Source organism: Ascidia mentula, chromosome 3, assembly GCF_947561715.1.
Source record: "Ascidia mentula chromosome 3, kaAscMent1.1, whole genome shotgun sequence".
NCBI classification, from domain to species: Eukaryota; Metazoa; Chordata; class Ascidiacea; order Phlebobranchia; family Ascidiidae; genus Ascidia; species Ascidia mentula.
The window spans coordinates 7,116,142-7,132,880 of record NC_138568.1 but is presented as its reverse complement, the minus strand read 5'-3'; the positions used below and the strand labels follow the sequence as shown (position 1 = coordinate 7,132,880).

The 16,739-nt window shown below is 40.3% G+C and overlaps 1 protein-coding gene and 1 pseudogene across 1 annotated transcript; both read left to right on the top strand.

The window, feature by feature from the left end:
* The first annotated feature begins 2,680 nt into the window (after positions 1–2,680).
* On the top strand, positions 2,681–10,320 carry LOC145894872 (monocarboxylate transporter 14-like). The gene is made up of 9 exons (XM_082983538.1): positions 2,681–2,941; positions 5,867–6,010; positions 7,127–7,290; positions 7,551–7,676; positions 8,044–8,213; positions 8,279–8,406; positions 8,534–8,658; positions 9,196–9,409; positions 9,760–10,320. The coding sequence occupies exons 1-9, from the start codon at positions 2,719–2,721 to the stop codon at positions 9,915–9,917; spliced, it is 1,452 nt and encodes a 483-aa protein (XP_082839664.1). The 5' UTR covers positions 2,681–2,718; the 3' UTR covers positions 9,918–10,320.
* Positions 10,321–12,334: 2,014 nt separating this feature from the next.
* LOC145894250 (uncharacterized) lies at positions 12,335–15,107 on the top strand (annotated as a pseudogene).
* The last annotated feature ends 1,632 nt before the right edge of the window (positions 15,108–16,739 follow it).

The window sequence follows — 16,739 nt, the reverse complement described above, 5'->3', positions numbered from 1 at the left end:
TTTCTCTATTTGCACGGTATGCATCAAAAACATTTGCCAAGACTTTTGAGCATATAATTTCTTTCTAAATTTGCCAATTCCAAAATGCACCTGAAACTTTCTTAACCAATCATTCTCAATTTGCACCCAAAATGATTGTTCTGGCTACACTGATTTGGCAATCAACAAATTGCTTCCACGAAATGACAAGACTGTTTGAGGCGTAATATTTCGTCTTGCTCTAGTTTTCATCTGCATGGTCGAAAGACGTCTTGGCTGGGTTTTCTGAGAGAACCAACGGCATTGGCAGACTTTCCCTTTTTCTTCTGATTCTCTCGTTTTGACCTGACTGATTGTTTCACCTGTTTAATGAAGCGTGACTTTTATTAACCAGTAAGAGGCCGCTAACTTGGTTGTAAATTGCTACGTTACGTTTTTGATACTTTATTTAGAAGTCATTCCAAGGTCAGGGCAGTTTTGTAGCAAATGCGGTCACAACTCGTTCGCATATTGCTCGTTAGCGACATGAAAATTACAGTTGCTCAGATAGTGCTACAAACTTATAATACGATTGTCACTGAAAATAATGCATTTTCTCATATGTATGATATATAAACTGGACGTTCATAGTAAGCTACATAAGGGTTTAAAGTAGTTGGCGTTAACAAAATCAGTTTTTAACGCCAAAGCGTTAGTCCCGCTTGGTTAAATTCGTTTGCAACGTTAGTTTAAGATAGTAACCAAAACAAAATGCCGTCATACAAAAAACTTGCAGCAACTAAAGTTAGTTTGGCCCTGTTCCAATCTTTTCGTCATTTGCTTCATGTTTTGTTAATTACCGTGAAGCAAAAATTCGACTCTCCTGGAAGAAACCAAACCACGCAGTTTTAGTCCTTTTCTGTATAAAATTATACAAGCCCTCTCCAAATTCACACAAGCAACGTAAACAGCTACACTTTTTCCTTTTAGTCGTAAGTTTATTCAACTCCTGGACGCACCGTAGATCGCTCCAAACAACGAGAAGGGCGAAAGCTCCAAATTCACCAACAGACTTCCTTAATCGTCTCGCGCGGGCGAAAAGGGCATAAATAATTTATCCACTACGACCATCCGACCCTCGGCACTTTCGTCTCTTCTATGGAGTTGCGACTAGCGCCTGTTTATAGAGAAGCCTCTCGTACGGATGTTAATGTTCAGCCGACGAAGCTAAAAGGTAACCGTTAAATTAGGGTCGGCTCTCTTGTTATTTTTGGTCGTGGGAAATTAACTTTGTGACAAACCGGTAGTGGCGATTTTCTGCATTTAAAGTAGTCTGGAATAAAAATTGCACCATTTATCGTTGAGCGTGTAATTATGTTCTTTAAAGCTTTCTTCATTTTTGGGGCTTTAGGAAATAAACTTTGAGTGGATATAAGAAGCGACTATCAAGACCCCCCCTATATTCGGACAGTGTCGCGATGTTTAAACACTCGCATATGCTTAACTAAATCATAAACAACCTTCTCACCACCAGTATTAATTTAAGTTTAGATGCCTAACAACCTCTAATTTCGCAATACATTTAACACTAATTATCTTGCTATTCCAATAGCGTTTTTGCAACTCAATCTAACCTTCACATGTAATTTAGCCTTCGGTGAAATGGGTTTGTTAAATTGCTTTGAGTTAATAGCTGAAGAATTTGTCCAACAGCTTGTTGTCATGTCCCATAATATAGCAGCGCTAATAGTGGCAAACCTTAAAAATATTTTTTTCCGTTGGGTAGCGCTAGAGTAGTCTACATGCTCCTAGAGCGTCGCCTGACAGATGTAAAGGAAGTATTACGCACTAACCAAAACAGCTGTTTTGGTGATTATAGCTATATCCTTTGTGTGTTGTTTGAAACAATTTGTTGTAAAAATTTTGTATGGAAGTTGTTACTAAAAAGTAAGAATGTTTGTGTGTAGTTTTATCATGTACTGAGTCGAAATAAGGTTGTGGCGTGAAGTACATGTTCAGTTGCACAATAGAAGTAATAAAACTGAAGAAGAATGTATAAATATAAAGAAAATTTATGCGCGCAAAAGAGCCATAATAATCAATGAGAGCTGCAGACAGGGTGTATACACGCACTGTTTCGACCTGTAAGGTCTCATCAGTGCAGCTGTTGATGTGGCACTGTGCTAGCTGGTAGACTAGCAGGCACACATATTTCCACTTTGTGGTACCTTTCGGTCAATCGTCGATATGTTGGGTACCAAACTAGGTACCAATCAACACAGACGAACCACGAGGAGCGCACTATGGTCAAAACATTGCGAAAATTGTTTGCTGGGACTGACCTAGATTATTGCACAATTATCCAATTCAATAAAACAAGAGCAAACATTATGATTTGGATCAAAACGTACACATCCAGACATCTGGACTGTTAACTATTCTTTTTCTTTCTTTTATAAGGTTTTTATGCTCGTTTGAAAAAGTGCCTTCGGTAAAAATTTGATACTGACCTATTTTTCGCAAACCAGGCTATAGGGTCATTGGTTTCCGCGTACAAAAAGGTTGGGGAAACCACAGGTTCAGTCACTGGGAACCGAACCGCAATCCAGTGTGAAGAACCATTTCCTTCCCAAGACCGTACGCACGTGATTGCCCGTCACGCGCAACTGAGCACAGGAAAAAAGTTCATCGACACATCGCAGAGTCCAGTCGGTAACAAGTGCTTTGCATCGTTTCGAGCAGTAAGCGTGCGGCTTTACCATGGCCCGACAGGTCACAAGAGAGACTGTTATGCCCTCAGAGGCAGAGCGATTCAACTATAGATGGGTGATACTGGTAGCTTCTTTCTTGGTACGTGTGCTTGTGTTTGGCAGCTTGTTTTCCGTCGGGGTGCTGTACGTAGAATGGCTCAACGAGTTCCAAGTAGGACGTGGTCAGGCAGCCTGGATAGGATCTATTGCAACTGGCACTACGTTGCTCATGGGTGAGTCATCGTTGTTTGTGTGTTGTCTGCTAAAAGGTGACGTGCATGTACAAATAAGGCAAATAAAATTGGTGTTTTTGAGACGGTTTGCTGATGCCACAGTTTAAGTCGCGATGTTTATATTTGGTCTACCGCGTGTTTACAACTGCCATTTTGCATCGCGCAGTAAACATGACCTGTAAGTTTGCAAATTCATGGTGGTTTATTTGTGTCATTCAAATCAAATTTGTTGTAGAACATAATTTTTGAATGGCAACAATTATTTTAATTTGAATTACTAGCTTGTAGCATCATTCTTTGCGCATTGCACAACAGTGGAGCACTCGTCCACCCTAAAAGCATGGTAATAGCTGAAGCACAAGTATTGAGCTGTCCAAAGCACCCGGCTTAGGAAACCACGGCCAAGCTTAGACAAACAGGTCTTCAGGCTATTTTTAGTTGACTCTGTAAATGCGCCCTGGCGTTCTGCGGTAGTCCATTGTCCATTTCAGCCTACCCCAGACATACAAGTAGTGTATTTATTAACCAACAGTCCTGTATTGATCGGGTCAAAGGGTTTTTCATTCAGGTACAATACAAAATTTGGTCTGTGTAAATATGCTTCTGCAGGTCTTTTGTACGTATGTCATGCACATGGTTCTTTTTTTGTTCAACGCTTCATCATAACGAGCATTTTTTATACCAACCAAAGATCGGCTCGAATTTGCTCAACGAATGCTTATTGTAGTTGTAATTGACGCCTGATGGTTTAAGTGCATGTTGTTTGGGTGTGCGATCGACCTAAAGTTAAAAGAAAATTTGAAATACCACTTGTTCGGATTTAACTATAGGAAATTATCAGTCCCTTGTTCGATTAACTGACAAACGCAGACCACGAAGTAGGGGTTAGATTGCCTCTTGATCAATGTCGGTGCCGCAATGCTTTTGTGCAAATCTATAGTTCTCAAATGCAACGGCATGACAAGCCTGTAAAATCCTTTGTTGTGTCCTTGACTACACCGGTTTTGGACACTTCGCAACATCAGTTCCTCGGCCACTGGTAGCACTTGGCTTTTTCAGTTGCTTGAGACTAGGAATATTGGAATGAATAGATACGTTTGAGCACTTGGAAACCGCAAGGCTTCTGCGCATGGTTTGCGGCTGCAAGGCATTTTTTGCAAGACCAATATCGCCGTTTGCGGCTTGAGCAAACGCATTAATCACCAATGTTCGTTGTTTACCAAGCCATTTGCATGTCGGCGAATGTGGCAAGGTATGTGGTAGGGAGTATTGACTGAGTAAAGTTGGTAAACTTGTGTCATCCACCAAAGCCAAATACGCCAACCGACTGTTTGTGGCAATAAACTCGCCATGCAACGTGGTTTGTTTCGCTGGCAATGGTTTTACCGAATTTGTTATACGTTGATTATAGTTTTTGAATGAATTCGGACGCACAAGATGACGATACAATAGGTTGATTTTCTTTCTTCTATTGCAGAGGTTCTTAACCTGGGGTCCATAAACCCCCATTGGGTTCGAGAAGATGCATTTAGGGGTCCATGAAACGAAATACAATTATTCCGAAAATCCACGTATTTTCCTCTGTCCATAAGGTTTCGCTGACCTAATTTCGACATTTGCAATGTGTTTCTTGCAAAGGGGTCCATATATTTTCAAAGAATGTTTTAGGGGTTCGTGATCCAAAAAAGGTTAAGAAACACTGTTCTATTGGCTTGTGGTTGTCATAACTTTCTTTATGTGTTTTGTTTCAATAGCGGTAACGGGGGGAAGTGCAGTTTCATTTGCGATCACAAGAAAAAACGCAGTTTTCCTATAATCCGACGTCCACACCACTGCAAAACTCTTCTAAACAACTACTCTCAAGCTTTTTTGTGCGCAATCTTTCTTCGTTCAAATTTTTTTTTGGAAATTTTTGGAAATCATGGGTAACAGTTAACGTTTGTATCAATGCAACCCCGCGATACGGTATCGGAATTAAGTTGCAGTGGTATGACTGGACTATGACGTATACCACAGACAACCTGGGCACTCTCTTTCACATGTGGTTATCATGGAATGTGATTGTCCGTACTCCTATGTAACTTTCCCGCTAACAACCGTGAACTTTGTTCTGCACCGCTGTATACTACACGTGTTACGTGCATGTCATACAGCGCCAATAAGTTTCAATTTGGATGATCTCTATGGAGATACCGGCTTCTTGTGCAAGTATCCGTGGTAACATGTTTCTACAGTTAATATCCACGGTATCAGGTTCCAAAAGTCAGTATTTATAGAAACTATAGCATAAATATCCAAAAGTTACTGCGGCGCAATACAGTATTTTTAGTGTAGAAATTCGATCAGAATCATTTTAACATTAAGTTTCCACATTTCTATGTTTAGTAACTGGCTAAAAAAAATTTGCCGAAAGCACAGAAATAAAAAAAGTCTACTGATAATTTGAAAAATAGCTTGGACGCCTTGAGTACACGGCAGAAGGGCGCAAGGCTGCATTACTAAATAATGCACAGGCCCGAATTTGTACATCGTGCCCTGAAGATACAACACAAATCCCCCGCGCTCTGTGGTATCAGCGACCAAGCTTCAGGGAACAAAATTTCCTTGGGTCAGACGAAATATGTGTCTTTGAAGTTGGCAGTTGCAGTTAATTGCCACCTTGTTGATGCATAAGTGTTGGATAGGCAATATAGACCACCACACGTCGGTTTTATACTTGTCACATGCAGTATTTTTTCCATTCATGTACACTACTATGTAATATACAAGTTGTAAAGTGTGCCGTAACACGACCTATTTGCTTTACTGTTCTTTTCCAGTGTTTCACGTTGGCACTACACAAAGTGCCAAAACATGAGAAACAACAGTTCTATAATATACAGGTGACGAAATTACTGCACTTCAAGATTTTCTTCACTGTTGTAGGACCCGTGGCAAGCGCCCTTCTTGAGAAATTCAGCTGCAGACAAACGATCACGTGCAGCGGTATCGTCATGACGACGGGACTCGTCATCAGCTCCTTCGCAACCGGGGTGCCGTTCCTATGCGTGAGCTTCGGAATCGTAACCGGTATGCATTGCATTTAAATCACATTTATTCTTTTGCCCCCACAATATTGAAACGATGCATCAACACCATTTGAGGACAACAGGATTAAATTAATGTGGTCAAGGCAGAGGGTGACAAAATCGGGTTAAAAATTTGAAAGGGAATGGACCTTGTCAAAAATAGTGCAACAACACAGTTTCCCCATACAGAAACCCGAACACGAAGATAATTAAACCTAAGTAAAACATGTTGTTATAAATCCTTCACGTCCGTCGGGACAAAATGTTGCAGTTTTGCTTAGACAGTTGAGTACGAAATGTGATTTGTTGGTTTTCCCATTGTGTGGAGAGGCACCACGCCAAAGGGACGACCCTAACCGGCGTGCCATTGCTTTATGACGTCATAAACAACCCACGTGGCCATAAATCCGCTCACGTCAGTCAAGGCAAATAACTATCACCCAATGAGCTCGATTTATGGCGCAGATGGGGACCAGAAAGCCACATTTTAACGCTTTTACGTTCATTCGAAACGGTTTGGGGTCTTGATGACACTAAACGACACCAAGTTTGCTTGTTCACGTGTTAAACAAGTGGAACAGTGTTGAGACGACTTGAATTCGTCAGTTTATAAAACGTTAAAGTTGTTATAAAAATCGTGGCATCTCTTGTAGGATAATTAAATAACGTTTTCACGCCGTTGCGCTATTGGAAACATTCATATACGAACTTAAGCCTGGTTTACTGACCCAGTACAGTTTTTAATATTTTTTCGGACCTAAGCCTAATATTAAATATATTTAAATTGTTTTGCTCTAATTGTTTAGACGCAAGTTGATAAACCCGTTTCAGCAATTCGTTATTAGGGCAGTATCGGTGTTGAAACTATTGACTGATAACAAGTTTAAAATAGTAATTAACTTAAAAACGTAATATCTTTCTGCCCCAATTGTCATTAAATTTGTCTATTGTGCGCGCGGTCACGAGGAATAACATTCTTCATACTTCAGTTTTAAGAGGCTTGAATAAGCACAAATACATAATGCATACATAATTGTATGTCTACAATGCATACTTCTGCTAATGTTCATGAGTGGCAATGATTTAATATACATATAATCTCTACGTTCGTGTTTAGGTTGCGCTGGAGGCATCGCCAACCTTGCTTCAATCGTCTCAATCAACCAATATTTTGACCGCCAGCGCCCTCTAGCGATGGGTATCGGCTCGGGAGGTGTCGGTATTGGGGCTTTCGTGTTCGGTCTGATGCAAGAGCACTTCGTTAAACTTTACTCGTGGCAGGTTAGGCATACTTTACTTAAACGTGATCATTGAATATATTGTATTCTAAAATAAGTTATTGCATATATATTGTTTGTTGCTGGTTCAGGTGAAAATGGACATATTAAAAAGGCATATAATGAAAATTGTGTTGACGTTTTGCAATTCGTATTTTCCACGAACTTAATACTTAATACTTACAGGGTAGATAGGAAGCAATAATTCTTTGAGAACCTTAACACGGGTAATTGTCAAGTTTTTTCATCGGTTTGTGTTTGCAGGGGTCTCTGTTGCTCGTGGGCGCCATCCAGCTGCATGTGGTCGTATGCGGGTTGTTGATGATCCATCCGAAACAATTACGCCATTATGACGTAATAGAGAAATGGCGGGGGAAAGAAATAGACAGGGTAATCAGGTACCGCATGTACACGCTCTATTACAAGATATTTTCCGTTTACATTTAAACGCATTTTAAGTATAGACGCATTTAAGGGTGATTGTACCAGCTTGAAGCACCAGGCTTAAGGCGCCCCTGGGGGGTATTTGAATATTTTGGTAATTTACTTTTTTCGTCTGTAATGTATTGGTTGCACACCCAACCCATATGCCTGATTGTATAATGTTGTGGAGTCTCTGTTTTGGTGCGTATGTAACAGTAAGTTGAAAACGGGCTCAAACTATTTTCATGTTCGTCAACCTTAAGGTTTAAGTTATTTTGGTTGACTCATCATCCCAATATATACGCATGTTTAACATTCGTAATATAATCACAAGGAATCTGGTGAGAGGAACGGTGGACATTTACCGGATGGTGGCAGTAAAGAGCCCGAACTGTGCGAAAAACAAGTTGCGGTGAAAGTTCTGGATGAGAGCTATGCAAATAATACGGATGAGCGCAGACATCGTCGACGAAGCACCTTTCAAATTATCCGATCGAAAATGAGGTGGAAGGCAACGTACATACGGAAATTACATGCTTCACCGTTAACTGTGTTGTTTTGATTCGTAGATTGACTGAGAAAACGGCCAGTCTGATTAAGGACCCTGTGTTTATTGCCTTGTTCGTGAGCGATTTTCTATCGTGGTTGGTTCAATTCGTGCCTTACGTCCATTTACCTGAAAGAGCAAAAATGTTGGGTGCGTTTCATCTATTTTACATAAAAATTTATATATTATATACTTTTATTACGGCCAGGGTTTGGCACCGTCAAATTTCATAAATCAAATCTCTGTGTTACGTGTTTTCTGTTATATTTTCTCACAGGTGTTCCCGACGGTGCGGTACTTTTATCAATCATGGGGATGATGAGTGCAGTGGGCAAAGCTGGTTTCGGGGCGTTTTGCACTCTTTTTAATCTCCCTGTGTTCAAAGTCTATATCCTAACTCAGGTGAATGTTTAATCAAGATTGGATTTGGTCATTTTTCATCCAGCTAAAAGAGTAATTGCAGCTAGTTTGAACCAGTGGTTTCCAAATTTTTGAGCGTGTGATGCATTTGAAAGACTCATCCAACTATTGTGACGAACTGATTCTAAATCTATCAGCGTTGGTTCCTAAGTATACAAATAACAGTCGCAAGCACTGGGGCGCCGCGACACACTGTTTCAAAACCAGGTTAAAGCAAAAATTCGTACATATATTACTACGAAATTGGCCCGTTTGTTCTCCACCTTGTCAAGCCTCGCGAACAATTAGCTTTGGAATTAAAAAAGGTTTTAAATTGATCACAGCTTTGTGATTAAGAGACACTGACAATAATGACTATCGTTCACTAATTTTATTGGCATAAAAATATATTTATTGCTTATGTTTGCAAACTCGAGTGCTGGGTTTCCGCCACAGATACACACGACTGATTCCTACCCAATAAACGAGCACCCATATAAAAATCTGGAATATTGAAACCTTTTCTTCGTTTCTTGTTAGTTTTTCTTTGGACTCGTCACAATCCTAAGTCCATTTTGCGTGAGTTTTTGGTCTCTCGCCGCATTCGCTGCAAGTTTTGGGTTCCTAAGCGGAAATTACGCCCTCATGATGGTCATACCCTCCAACCTACTCGGAGAGGAGCGCTTTGCACTCGCCTACGGCCTCATGTTGGCGGGGGAAGGTATAGGTGTATTCTTGGGACCACCTCTAGTGGGTAAGTAAACATCTTGGCTTTATTCGAAACTTACCCAATTAGTATTTCAAGAATGCCGCAGAGAATGAATGTTTACGTTAGTAGATTATCTTGGGTAGGCCTACCTATTTATATTCTGAAACATATATCCTTCAACACTTTCTGCCGAGTAACGTGATCATAGTTTGTCGCTACCAACTTTTTGTGCCTGTATACTTTAAGTTGTGACGTATCTCACTCCGCGATTTTCTTAATATATAAACTTTACCAATGTAAAACACATGGGTAATACTGATGTAAAGCAAAATGCGTGGAAGACTTGAGTATGAGGAAAACCGTTTAAAGTTACTAATCATATTGTGTTCGTAAAGGGTGGATGTCAGACGCATCCGAATCATACGACTCTTCATTTTTTGTGGCCGGGTCCGTGCTCCTTCTCAGCGTCCTCATCCTCCTCATCAATCCAACCATGAGTTACTGCAAGAATAGGAAGAAAAAACGAATTTCTATCAGACGAGCTTGGACATGAGGCCAAAAAAACAATTTATTTTTTATCCGCTACAGGTCGCTGTTGATCGCTTGCACTTCGGTATTTGAGTCTGCCTTCCGTCACATGCAGAACTGAGTATTAAAAGGGAGTATACTTCTCCTCCATTTATGTACGTCCTACATACGTATTACGTCCAAATTTCGTCCTGTGTTGCAAGACTTTGAGTGCAATATACCCACTCCACCACTGGCTTTTAACAAACATATACTCTTCTTGGGGTTTTCCTCAAAAAAACAAATAAAATTTGTCAGCTTTTCTTATGTGTTCTATTTCAATCAAGTTGTGACGTAACAAAACGAAATACGTCAGTTTCCACCTTTTTTACCAACACACAAGTGCGCTTGTTCATTGATCGTGACTTGGTCATTTTACTTTGCTGTGATACCCTTAAAATAAATGCTTTTGGTATTAAGAAACGAGTATGTGGAACTGCTTCCGCGTGTTGTAATTACTGTTTTGAAAGACATATGTTGAGTTTAGAGCTGAATTGTGTTACTTGTTATTAATTCCTACTTACTTACGCTGGTTTCATATTAATTACTTCCACAACAGGGGGAATATCGGTAATCAATGGGTGTTATCGACCCATACCGGTATGCGAAAGACGAAGAAAATTACCCGTTGTGTATTCCTTTAACAACCACCTTCCTAATGCTGGGAATATTATGCTTGTCTGACGTTCTTTATAGGGATTCAAATTTCCTCTCTCAAATGGATTAGGTTTGAGCCTCGCATAGAAATGGAAACTTACTGAGACCGTGACGAATTAGATGGCAAGTTATAATCTTGTCTATCCCATGGAATAAACAAAAGTTCAAACGAAATCCCTAACACTTGGCAGAGAAAGAAGCAAATTACCAATAATCGGTACAAGTGTATTCTGCGTGCAGAGCAAACTTATGTTTTGTTTCAATATCAATTCAAAATCAAATCACAGAGAATAAAAAGTCTGGCCCATACTGTTGTTAAAATATTCATGTTTCATATAAACATATACGTTAGTTGTTACTCGTGTACAGTTGATGCTACGACTCGTCCAGTAATGTAGTCAAAAACAGCAGTGAATAAACGTCAACCATGGCGTTCGCCCATTTATGATTCCTCGAAATACGTTTCTCTCGCTCCCATCCTCAAATAAACTTGTTCTCTCCCAAATTCGCCTTCCAGTGAGACACGTCACACGCCCATTCAATCGTTACGACGAATCGTCACACCTGAACAAGTTTGTGAACAAAACGGATCGTCGGCGGTCTCTGGGCCTCTTACAATAAACGTGCCCAGTCCCAGAAAGAGCCAACAATTTGGAGTCGGTGGACCGTGGCAGTGTATGCAGAGGTCCCCCAGGTTCGTATTGATAGAAGTAGTTGGCTGGGAAGTTTGCTGTTACGTGCTACCGTAACACGATAGATGCTGTACTAACGCCCAGCTTAAGAAATGTTAAGAGGGCATGTCAGAGCTGTTTACCGGTAAGGGTAGTTAATCGCATGCGGTCGACCACGTGCCAAACCTTTTGTGTTGGTTGGAAGTTTCGGAACGGAACTTGGATATCGAACCCTTTTTTGATATCGAACCCTTTTTTCTATTTTCACTTGTGGTAAGGAAGAATACCCCCAATCCGAGAGGTTGTTTTGCTTAGCGAGAGAAGGTAAAACGCAGTGTAACAATTTCATGTTTATTACTATATGAGCCAAAATATGCAGAAATATTTTGGTTATTTCGTTAGTTTGAAGCTGAGATTGAAAATGTTAAGGATTTGTGCAACCAAGGCTTTACATGAAAAATTTGTGTGGTTTAGGATCAATTTTGTTTTTTGATAAACCTATTATTAGTTATGTGCTACAGTCTATCCAACAAGCGTGGTTTACACATAAACATTAGCTGCTCTTATTTTATCTTTATTTTACTTGAGGCTAATTCTCAACAAATATACAAACAATTCTCAAATATACAAACAATTCTCTTTTCTCTTTTGTTGTATTTTGACAAATTCCTAATGCGTGAAATATCAGGGATGTGTCATCATAATATTTAAATATTACTACTACTATGTAAATTAACAACATTTAAACAATCTCAGTGTGATTGCGAGCGTAATTATCTGCATACGGATTTATCAGGAGGCACAACACCAAATTAATCGAGTTAGCTTCCCGCAACGTAATACCACAGTTTTTGAGATTCAATCCGCGTAATATATCTTTTCCATGGTGACACACCTGTACGTTCACGCACGTAAGTTTGTTATGAGAATCGAGTCTCGTGTTTTTCTTCAGTAAAACCCCAAAAAACAACAATCATTCTGTGTCCATTGCCAACATTGCACTTCACTACGTCATCGAATCTATTGCGAACACGCTCAATAAAGCGCACCTTTTTAAAAGGTTTATTGATGACATAGTTTGAGTAGCGACAGGAGAAAAGACGACCACAAACATAGGTTCAAGCCTCACAACGGCTTTTTCCTCGGTTGGACTACGAATTGTTGTGCGAACAATGAACATCAGAGAGGGGAACAGTTCTTGGAATTTTTGGATGTGTACCATGTCCCACATTCTGAATCTAACTTTGGATTTGTCACAAGAGACTTTGTAAAAGATACGGCAAAGGAACGTTGTTTCCTTCACGGTTCATCATACCATCCAAAACATATACAGAAGTCTATCATCCTTGGAGAAGCTTGTCGGTTGCGTCGCCTAAACGAGACCCGGAACCACTACCTGGAAAGTTTGGAACGACTTTCAAACAAGTGCAGAAAGTCCGGCTTTTCCAAGAAAATTATCTACGCCAGCATCAACGAGGCACAAATCTGGACTGATCGTTTCCGGCTAACAACGAACAAACTCGCGGACACTATTATTGCTTGGGGAACCGCATTCCAGCAGTTTCTAAAACTTACCAATAAAGAGAAACAGTTGAGCAATCAAGCCCATGTTGTTTACAAACGTCCGGCTTCACTGGGTACGTTGTTAATAAATTACAGGCAACTTACATTAAATAATGACAGCAACAATACTGCGGGCAGCTACCCTTGTGAGAGATGCGCGTCATGCGGATATCATGGCGACCACAAGTCCATGGTAAATGAAACCTCAATTTTGGAAACCATAACTGGAAAGGTGTACAAACTGACACAATACCTAACTTGCTTCAATTTTGGTATATATGTAGCAACGTGCCGCACATGCAAAGAACAATATGTCGGCCAGACAAAAAAATAAATTTTCCACCCGTTGGACGCAACACCGGTCCGACTGGAACAGGGCAAGCAGCGATATTGGTAAAAATGACAAAACGGCCCTTCTTTACCATCACACTTCCAAACACGGTATACCAGCTCGGCGCCCACCCATCGAAACCTGTTTCTCAGTGACATTCGTTCAACAACCGGAGACAAAGTCTTTAGATGTTTGTGAGGCCAAATGGCTTCATATGACGCAAGCATCTATAAATATCCAGAAAATGATTTTAACGAGAATAAGATGATTTTTATTGCATTTCGATTTTACCTTTTACTAATTATATCCCATTTTCAGTCGCATTCATTGCTTCTGGCACACTCGTTTGTATTTGAGGTTTTTACGATCACGTATGAGCGTGTTATTTCCTTATCTCCGCTATCACCTACTGTGGGTTCGTTACTAGCGTTACTACACTGTAGTTCACAGTGTGAGCTTGAGGTGATAGCGTAAAGAAAAGACTCTCCGTTGCAAGGGTGATTTTTGTGTGCATTTTATTGCTTTTACTATTACTACTACGTAATTTTTGCAGAAACTGACAATGCTTACATAAGCGAAATCGATTTTTTACAAATAAATCTGCTGACTTCAATCTGAGCCTTGTTGCTTCATGATATATGCGAACCAAAGTAATTTGCTGTCGCAGATAATAAAACAATGCCTAACCGAGGGCTAGATTCCTCTACAGCTACTAAGCAAGTCAAACATACGTTAGTTGTTACTCATGTACAGTTGATGCTACAACTCGTCCAGTAGTGTAGTCAAAAACAGCAGTGAATAAACGTCAACCATGACGTTCGCCCATTTATGATTCCTCGAAATACGTTTCTCTCGCTCCCATCCTCAAATAAACTTGTTCTCTCCCAAATTCGCCTTCCAGCAAGACACTTCACACGCCCATTCAACCGTTACGACGAATCGTCACACCTGAACAAGTTTGTGGACAAAACAGATCGTCGGCGGTCTCTGGGCCTCCTACAATAAACGTGCCCAGTCCCAGAAAGAGCCAACAATTTGGAGTCGGTGGACCGTGGCAGTGTATGCAGAGGTCCCCCAGGTTCGTATATTGACAGAAGTAGTTGGCTGGGAAGTTTGCTGTTACGTGCTACCGTAACACGATAGATGCTGTACTAACGCCCAGCTTAAGAAATGTTAAGAGGGCATGTCAGAGCTGTTTACCGGTAAGGGTAGTTAATCGCATGCGGTCGACCACGTACCAAACCTTTTGTGTTGGTTGGAAGTTTCGGAACGGAACTTGAATATCGAACCCCTTTTTTCTATTTTCACTTGTGGTAAGGAAGAATATCCCCAACCCGAGAGGTTGTTTTGCTTTGCGAGAGAAGGCAAGACGCAGTGTAACAATTTCATGTTTATTACTATATGAGCCAAAATATACGGAAACACTTTTGTTATTTTGTTAGTTTGAAGCTAAGATTGAAAATGTTAAGGATTTGTGCAACCACGGCTTTATATGAAAAATTTGTGTGGTTTAGGTTCAATTTTATTTTTTGATAAACCTATTATTAGTTATGTGCTATAGTCTATCCAACAAGCGTGGTTTACACATAAACATTAGCTGCTCTTATTTTATCTTTATTTTACTTGAGGCTAATTCTCAACAAATATACAAACAATTCTCTCTTCTCTTTTGTTGTATTTTGACAAATCCCTAATGCGTGAAATATCAGGGATGTGTCATCATAATATTTAAATATTACTACTACTATGTAAATTAACAACATTTAAACAATCTCAGTGTGATTGCGAGCGTAATTATCTACATACGGATTTATCCGGAGGCACACCTAATTAATCGAGTTAGCTTCCCGCAACGTAATACCACAGTTTTAGAGATTCAATCCGCGTGATATATCTTTTCCATGGTGACACACCTGTACGTTCACGCACGTAAGTTTGTTATGAGAATCGAGTCTCCTGTGTGTTCCGGAATGCCTTATTTGGTCAACGCTCCCACCTGGCTTGTGACAGTAATTACAACAGATGAGCTCATTAGGTTTTTGTGTCATTCAAGGTAGCTACTATGGTGTGATAAGCTGGGTGAATGTTGGAAAAAATCTATATTTTCAAGACCAACTGTGCTTGTATTCCAACGAAGCTGCAATTTTGCAGTAAATTTACATAACTGTGAGGTCTTGTTGGTAATGCTGTGTACGCGAAGTATTAATCCATCAAACAAATTACAATAATATCAATACATTCGTTTTGTATGTTTTGAGATATATTATTGTGTGTTGTACCTTTTCTGAAATATTAAAAAAGTCCCCAAAACGCTTCTTTGTAAACATACCAGCTTATTTGTATGCTTACATCTAATACCAAGTCATATCAAATCAACGATGTTAATGTACGTTTACCGTTGTGGTATAGTTAAATTATCGAAGAAGCGCAAAATAATTGAGAAATATCACGCAATTCGTACACCTTTTCTTAGAAATTAACAAAAGAAAACAGTACGTGCTTTATATGCTGAAAAGACGACACACCCGGATTTACAACCTCGCCGTGAAAGATCGCACCCGATTACGTCAGAGACTTACGGACCCGTCAAATTGCGTTGGTCGCAGACTGTTGGAATGTCTGAATAAGTCGGTGTGACGGAGGGGCTGTAGTGGTAACCAGAGATTGCCGTCGTTAGCTCGCCGGCCGTTGGCGTTTTTGTTTAACTCGTTTCGTAATTTGATTACCGACGCTGTTTGTGAGCGGAGCAAACACCTTTCCGCCCAATAGTTAAGATGTTTGCAGGAATAACTTTTGGGTTATCTGTGACAACCAATTTTGATCTGACTAAAGAAAGACACATTTGGTCGAAGGTACTTGGGGTTTGTGTGACATTCACTTACCCCAAGCCAATAATTTCGTCCATAAAGTTCTATACGACGATTTAACGAGAGAGGAACAGCACGCGAAAACTGGCGCTATTAAAGTTGTTTTTAAGCAAGCAGTCACAAAATGTGCACCATAATCTATACTGATGCGGCGTACTGCTGCATTTGATATGAAGCTCTATAAAATTAAGTTACAATAATATTTTTAACTTGCAACAGCAGATCTGCTGTAGTGTTTTCTAAACAATTTAAAACATCATACTTGAATAAATATGTACCTATGTCAGTCGGGTGTGTATTGTTACAACCAAAGCATACAGTGTTCTTTGGCAATGAATTTCCATACACTGTTACAACGAGACTTACTGAAAGGTCGACTATCTTACCGAGACAGTCATCCCAAGTGCATGTTCTCCGAACGATATCGCCCGCCCCAAGTTCCTCTGTGACCGAACAAGGACCCTACAGTGACGTGGCAACGTCACGCACGAGCGAGCACGAGCGCTTTTTCCCTTCCCGCCTTCGACAAGACCCGTTTAACCCTGAGAAAAAGAGTTGCGATGGAGTTGATTTACCCCGATGGAGCGACAGCGGTGCGGGGATCGGGGCGCGGGGATCTCATTGTCCCGCTCGTTCTAGTATGGCAAGATGAATAAATAATGAGGTGGCGAGGCAGTGCGAACAATGCTTTGGCGCCATTTTTGTCATTGAGAAGCGTT

What these genes read in the sequence shown, in the direction of transcription:
- LOC145894872 (XM_082983538.1), top strand. Translation starts at nt 2,719, where the DNA reads ATGGCCCGACAGGTCACAAGAGAGACTGTTATGCCCTCAGAGGCAGAG. An exon ending in GGGGGAAAGAAATAGACAGG is followed by an intron (nt 7,677 to 8,043) that starts GTAATCAGGTAC and finishes TATAATCACAAG; the next exon opens with GAATCTGGTGAGAGGAACGG. An exon ending in AAGTCTATATCCTAACTCAG is followed by an intron (nt 8,659 to 9,195) that starts GTGAATGTTTAA and finishes GTTTCTTGTTAG; the next exon opens with TTTTTCTTTGGACTCGTCAC.